The sequence below is a fragment of the Thunnus albacares genome, chromosome 8 (genome assembly GCF_914725855.1).
Source record: "Thunnus albacares chromosome 8, fThuAlb1.1, whole genome shotgun sequence".
Lineage (NCBI taxonomy): Eukaryota > Metazoa > Chordata > Actinopteri > Scombriformes > Scombridae > Thunnus > Thunnus albacares.
This window is the reverse complement of record NC_058113.1, coordinates 31,187,093-31,194,227: the sequence shown is the minus strand read 5'-3', so window position 1 is coordinate 31,194,227 and position 7,135 is coordinate 31,187,093. Positions and strand designations below refer to the sequence as shown.

General features: G+C 35.4%; 1 protein-coding gene across 1 annotated transcript; it reads left to right on the top strand.

Annotated features, from left to right (window-relative positions):
• The first annotated feature begins 2,970 nt into the window (after positions 1–2,970).
• Positions 2,971–7,085, top strand: LOC122988118. The gene is made up of 6 exons (XM_044360278.1): positions 2,971–3,170; positions 3,549–3,603; positions 3,851–3,924; positions 4,592–4,718; positions 5,956–6,221; positions 6,906–7,085. Exons 1-6 carry the CDS (start codon positions 3,066–3,068, stop codon positions 7,083–7,085), a joined length of 807 nt encoding a protein of 268 aa, XP_044216213.1. The 5' UTR covers positions 2,971–3,065.
• Positions 7,086–7,135: the final 50 nt, after the last annotated feature.

The following is a 7,135-nucleotide window of genomic DNA, read 5'->3' as shown; positions in this document are numbered from 1 at the left end:
TGAGTTACCCAACTCTGTTCGATCCACAGAGTCCCTCTCAATCTTTAAGAAAAGACTAAAGACCAAGCTCTTTGGCGAACACCTCTGCACATGATGGACTGAAGGTAGAGAAAAAACAAAAATACAAAAGATAAATAATAAATAAATTATGAATAATTATGAATGAATAAAAAACTGCTTCTATACGTTCTATGCACTCTAAGCACGTCCACTGTGCAGCGCCTGTTGGCACCTACATCCTATCAGATTCAAACTCAGCTTTACGGTACTTACTCATGTTCTCTCCTGACCAGATCCTTGTTTGTGTTGTATCAGCTCTCAGATGTAAGTCGCTTTGAATAAAAGCATCTGCTAAATGAAATTGTAAATTGTAAATTATAATTGTAAAAACATGAACACAAAATGAGACAAAATGCAACAAAGTGTTCCAGTTTCATACTAAGGAGCGAAGCATCTTTTTCAATAGACAATGTTTGACAACAGTTTAACGGCTTGTTCTTTGTCTCTGACGGCATTCACTGATCTCGTAGTGAGGATGTATAATTCCTCAAATATTTAGCCCCAAAACCACCAAATTAAACATATAAACTTTAAATTTAAGTTAGGTGATGAATGCAAGAAAGTTGAAGTTCATGAGTTTAAGATGGTCAACTGAAGTTCATTTCTATATCAAATCAGCCCGCATACCTGCATGCTTTTGCATGCTTGGCAGGTACTGAAAGTTATCTCCTCCCCTCCTGGCTCCCATTTCTGTTTTGGTGTCAGTCCTTTTTTCAAGACATGCACTGACATTCAACAATCATGGAGGGAGAAATAAACTGAAGAAGAGACAGAGAGAGCAATTTATACACCCACAGAGACAGAAAGTAGACCAGACAGATGCAAGACATTTTTTGAAGGTGGTGTGATGCATAATTTTACTTAACTGTAACTCAACTCCTTCAGCCTGATCACTCTGACAAGCCATTCCATGTCTTTTCATTTAATCATGAATCACTAAACAAATTGGAGATATGGGCAACAAACAAAAGTCAAAACCCCTCAAAGGGATTCAATTTACTGATATGAAACAGAAAGATACAGCAAATCCACAGAATCCACAAATTATTATTAAAATTGAGAAGTTATATACTGCAGAAGTGTGGTGTGACTTAAGTGATTAATCAAAATTGTCAAGAAATAATTTGATGTTGATTAATTAATTCCATCTGTTTAAGACATGGGTCCCCTCACAGAAATGCAGTGGATATTGAATGTAAAAATAAATCATTTTATTATTAATCATTTACTATTACCTCTATAGCCATCCCCATTATGCTGCGCTAATACCTAGAAGTTTAGGCCTCATTTCAACATTGAATTTAGAATTTTGCATCTGTAATTCTATTTCCAGTAACTTTGTAAACTTTTCCTTAGATGCTTTTTTTTTTTAAATGTTAAGAAATTCCTCATTGATAACTTTTAGTACCTTTCTATTTTAAACAATATTGTAGATTCTGGTTTGCACAGATGAGCACATAAATGTAGACTGTAGATATTTTGCTCCTGAAATATGACGTCGTTATGATGATGAAATTTGATACTTTTCAGGTTCTTTTGTCTCTGCCTGCACATCTCTTGTGATATTTCCTTGTATTTTAACCCTGTTAACAGACTTTTTATATTTTATCTTCTATTTTGATATTGAAAACATCCAAACAAACATTTAACACAGTGTTTACTAGTGACACTTACTGGTGAAAACAGTTTAAAGCAGTCAAATCATAAAACATGATCATGTGCTACTTCCACAGTGTAAACATCAGTGACACAGTAAACCATTGTTTTACTACAAATAACGACACCACTGATACCACCATAAACTGCAGTTAATATTATCTCAAAGCTAAGTTTAGTGTTTTAATCCATTTTTTCTCCAATATATAATATTGTTTGCTAAAAGAACATCTCAGGACATTTGATGAAAAACTTGCTCACACAGATACTGTTCATAGTGTTTCTCATGTGCTGCAGGGTTCTCCTTTGAATACTAGAAAGGAGATTTCACTGAAACGTTATCCCAGCGGCACATCAATAAAATGAGCTCTGTAATTTGACTGCAAACGACGTGCACCAAGTTGTGCATTTTTGCATGACGTACAATGCCTCATGTATCAATAGGCCGTTAGAGGATATCTATTTATGGTTGTCTGCTGGAAGGTACGTTTGTCCTCTTCAGTTTTTTTTATGACTTCCCTAGTGAAAGGAGGGGAAATATTTAAATGTCTTTATTGCTCATACTGGACCTTTGAAAGATACGTGTGTCTTTTCGTCAGCCATAAAGTAAAGTTCATCATGGTATTGTCCTTTGTCATTCAGCCTGAAGGATACTCTTACATTTGGGCACTAAAACCCAAATAAAGGAGTTCTGCTCCTTTCAAACATAAAGTGTGTGTCTGCTCCTGTCTGTAATTCTTGCAGGACATAAGAATCAAAATCTGAAAGCAAATTAAAAGGTCTTTTACTTATATTGTAAATATAATGAAGTTTACTGTCAGTGAGCCTCTGTGGGAGTTTTGTCTCAATTTAGGCAGGTAAAGACAGAAGTTAAAGGATCAGTTCACAGTTTTTCAAGTGTATTAAAACAATAGTCAGGTGTGCATATGAACAGTGAAAGAGGTTTTCCTCCATTCCTCCTGTTCATACTGGCTGTTAAAAGATCCCCTTCAAATGTGTTTTCAATGTAAGTGATGGAGGCCAAAGTCCACAGTGTGTCCACACAGTCATTTTGTGAAAAAATGATCAAGTGGATATCTGACACATTTACAGTCTTTTTAGCATCAAATTCCCTCTTTGTGTTTCCCTGTTGAGCTGCGGTGGAAGTATAGTAACATAAAGAGGGACTTTAGCACTAAAAAGACTGTAACATTGAAAGATATCTACTTGATTTGACTCATTTGGATGCTGAAGCTTCATATTAGAAGAGCTCAGCCAAACACAGGTACTGTAAGAGATAACAATATAACAATTACCTTTCACTGTGCGTTGAAATATTCAAATTAATCTGGGTTACACCCAGAGGAACAATGGGCTGCACAAAAACTCAAGACTATCAAGTTTTTTGTTCTGAGTTGTATATAAGGAGATGTCTTCCTTTGCTTCAACAGGCTTCCACCGTCTCTCTGAAGAAGGTAATTCTTTACACATCTTCTAATGACTATCACTAATAAAATATTATTGTATGATACGTGCAGGGTAAAAGCTTGGAGGTAATTTCTTATTCCAAAATTCTAACTGAGTTTAGGCTAAATGCAGCATTATAGATTATAGAAAAGTTAAAAATTGCTTTCAAAATTGGGTAAAAATCTTAATCATAATGAGTCTACTATGTCCTCACATGGTAACCTCACCTTATTAAGGTATTTGTTGATGATGCTTCAACTGAAGAGAAAATCTAAAAGAATTAAAAATTGGTGTCTTGAATGTGTACTGCATCAGTGAGTAGCATTGCTTTACACTAATTCCAAAAATGTGTGTGTGTGTGTGTGTGTGTGTGTCTGTGTTTTTAGGGTGAAGTTGCTTTTCTGTACTGCATTCAATCTCCATCTCTTCAGCACATCAGTGGTAAGTCATGATATTGTGATTTTAACACATTTTGCCCTTATTGTATCTGTTACACAGAGCATTTATCACGTTGTTTGCCAAATTCCAAAAAGTGGCTTTATTGTTCAGCATTTCTCAATTTATTGGGGATTTCCTCATTCCAGATAAAAAGAAGGATTAGTCGATCATGGTTTTAATTCTTTATAATGTTCAGTATGATCAAATGTTACATTTTCTCCTCTGTTCATCATGTCGATCTTCACTGCAGGAAAAATGAGGAACCTGATCTTTGTCGTCATGATTCTTCAGCTTACAGTCACCATTATAGGGATCAATGGTGAAGTAAGTTGCTTTCATTTATTTATTATTTATTTCTCATACTTTCATTACTCCTACCCTCTTTCTCTCTCTCTCTTTCTTTCTAAAAATGATTATTTTGCATTTTAAGACTGCTGGGGTAAACTGCATGCTGTTTAGTTTGCTTTAGACTGTTTTTTAGCCTAAACCTTTTGCTCAAACAGTTACTGATATTAATTACTGTTCTCAAGTTACCAGAGCCTAGACTGACATCCTCAAATTGCTAATTCTGTTTGAACAAAAGTAAAAAAAACAACAACAAAATAAACCAACAAAAAAACACACAATTCAGTGATATGAAAGGGAAACAAACAGAAAATTCCCACATTTGAGAAGTTACAAATTGCTAAAGTATTCTTTTTTTTTTCTTTTTTCTTTTTGGTCAAGAAATTGTCAAGAAATAATTTGATGTTGGTTGACTGATTAATTTAGTCTTTTTAAGACATTGGTTCCCTCTGCAGATGTTTCCCAGTAATGCAGGACTTGGATATTGAAAATATTGTAATTTTATTATGTGTTAATATATTACTACACTTAATAATTTACCATTACATTTACAACCATCCCCATAAGTCATGTGATTGATGTATTGTGCTGTTTGACAGTGAATGCAAAGTTGGTAAAATGCACCTCTGATTTCTTTCATTCACAGCTCGAGTTTGGAGATCTAATTGCCTTCCCACGTAAAGTATGTGGAAAAACCTTCAAGCACTATGCTGTTTATGTGGGTGAAAATTTTGATGAGAAAGACCCTAAGCACAACATATTTCATCGTAACGGTACGTGTATTTAATCTGAAAATTGCACATTGAAGTATTTGGACAGCGGTATCCACATACTTTTGTCCATATAGTGAATGTTCTTTCTCTGTTGGGAATTGGCTGATCCGCTGTGTGGGATCCAGTCCAAGATGCTCAGCAGGGTTTAGGGTGGCAGCTTTGCCCTTAAATTAATGGACAGGTTCACAAATTTCCAAGTCTTTCTTAAAATCCCACTCCACTCAAAAATGTTGAATGTTTGAGTTTCACTGTACAGAATGATGTATGTGCAGAGTTTGACACTAGGAGGATGTTTTCACATTCATCTGATGAAAGTGGAAAATTTCTCTGAGCTCATTGAAAATGCATTTTTAAGGCATTTTTAGTTTGTGTGATGGGTGATGTGGAAACTTGAAGCCATTAGAAGATCCCTTCATAATGTTCTTACAATGGAAGTGATGGAGGACAAAATCCACAGTCCCCCTTCTGTGCAAAAATGTATTAAATGTATTTAAAAGTTTATCTGAAGCTAATATGAAGCTTCAGCGTCCAAATGAGTCAAATCAAGTAGATATCTTTCAACGTTACAGTGTTTTTAGTGCCAAAGTTCCTCTTTTTGTTACTATACTTCCACCTGCAGCTCAACAGGGGAACACAAAGAGGGAATTTGATGCTAAAAAGACTGTAAATGTGTCAGATATCCACTTGATATGACTAACTCAGACTGCTGAAGACTCATATAAGCTTCACAGAGACTTTTAAATGACTGTGTGGACACACTGTGGATTTTATCCTCCATCACTTACATTGAAAAACACACATGAAGGATCTTTTAATATCCAGTATGAACAGGAGGAATGATTACAGTGAGGAAAACCTCTTTCACTGTTCATATGGACACCTGATGGTTGTTTTGAGACACACTTGAAAAATTGTGAACCGATCCCTTAACTTCTGTCTTTACCTGCCTACTTATCCTTTAAGTTTTTATTTAATCAAAATGAATCTATGAATGAATCTGACAGAAACAAGAGGCAGTGTTAGCTGTTAAGTGGGTATTGATGCTTCTTGAACCCTTCCTTGCTTTACTTTGAACAAAGTTAAAGAGTAGATACTTTTTGGATGCTGGGGGATTCACAGGTCTATTTCTTATACAAATTAAAATAAAATCAAATTAAATATAGGAGGAAGATATGGTGGAAGATTTCTTGTGCAAAATTCATAAGGCAATTCTGAAAGTTAATTCTCATCATGACAGGTCCAGTAATCAGACTCCTGCCGAAGCCGAGTTTATCTGACTGTATTTTTGATACACTCGACATTAACAAAGAACACTATGAGGACAACTACTTTGATAAGTTGGAAGAGGCTGATAGGCCTCCAGGCCTCAAAGTGGGAACTCGAGATGAAATAACTGCAAGGATTCGAGAGAAGCTTGGAAACTGTGGAACCTACGGTCCCTGTGGCAACAACTGTGAACACCTTGCTACCTATGTGCGCTATGGAAAGAAGATTTCACTGCAGGTAGGCAGAACCAACATGGGCCCATCATTTTTCCTACTGCCAGTTCTTTCATCACATGTATAGGGGCAATAAGACCATGAAAAAACAATGTTCTGCTACATACATACATTTGGATTAATTTTTCAGACTTGTCCCTAATCTTTAATTTTTTTTGTGAAATATTAAAGAGTTTTACCTCTTTGAGCCTCAAACAAAAACAAAATTATTTGAAATCATGTTAGATGTTTAGAGTGGAGATATTTTTTTTGGTGGAACTGCCAACTACAGTGTGTGTTCATGGTAATGAAGGAAAATGTCACCCAGTGCAGCAGTGTGGCTTACTCATGTGTTTTTAATAGTAATAATACTTGTTAGTAGATCAACTCATTGTTGGTTTGGACTTACCCTTTAATATATATTTAATATATATTTTCTTTTTGTTGTACAGTAATAGAGGATTAGCCTTTTTACTCACTACTTCTTTTCACCACATTCAACATTTATATTATTCAGAATTATAGTTGAAATGAGCAGTTATCATAGCTCATTAAACTAGACTAGACCACCTGTTGCCCACACTATTAACATGTCAGTTGCAACAATCAATGTAGAAGAGAGAAGCTGTTAACAAACTGTTTTAATGTATTTCATCTACAAAAGGTGTAGCGTAGTAGTTGCATCTAATGGTTTTTTTTTTCTTCACAGCTTGACACGGACGCTGAACCATACTGCAAAAATGATGACTCCTTCAACACTGACAAAATAAAGAAGATTTTAAGAGAATTATATCATTTTGATCAACAAAATGCATGCCCCTCAAACAGCGCCTCAAACAGCGCCTCAAACAGCGCCTCAAACAGCGCCTCAAACAGGGGTCATGGGTAAAAAGTGTCCTTACAGTCAGCTGACTCATTCTCTTCTGATATTTCCTTGCA

Coding starts and splice junctions, on each gene's coding strand:
- LOC122988118 (XM_044360278.1), top strand. CDS start 3,066: ATGGGCTGCACAAAAACTCAAGACTATCAAGTTTTTTGTTCTGAGTTG. Junction 3,925..4,591: donor TTATAGGGATCAATGGTGAA/GTAAGTTGCTTT, acceptor TTTCATTCACAG/CTCGAGTTTGGAGATCTAAT. Junction 4,719..5,955: donor CAACATATTTCATCGTAACG/GTACGTGTATTT, acceptor TCATCATGACAG/GTCCAGTAATCAGACTCCTG.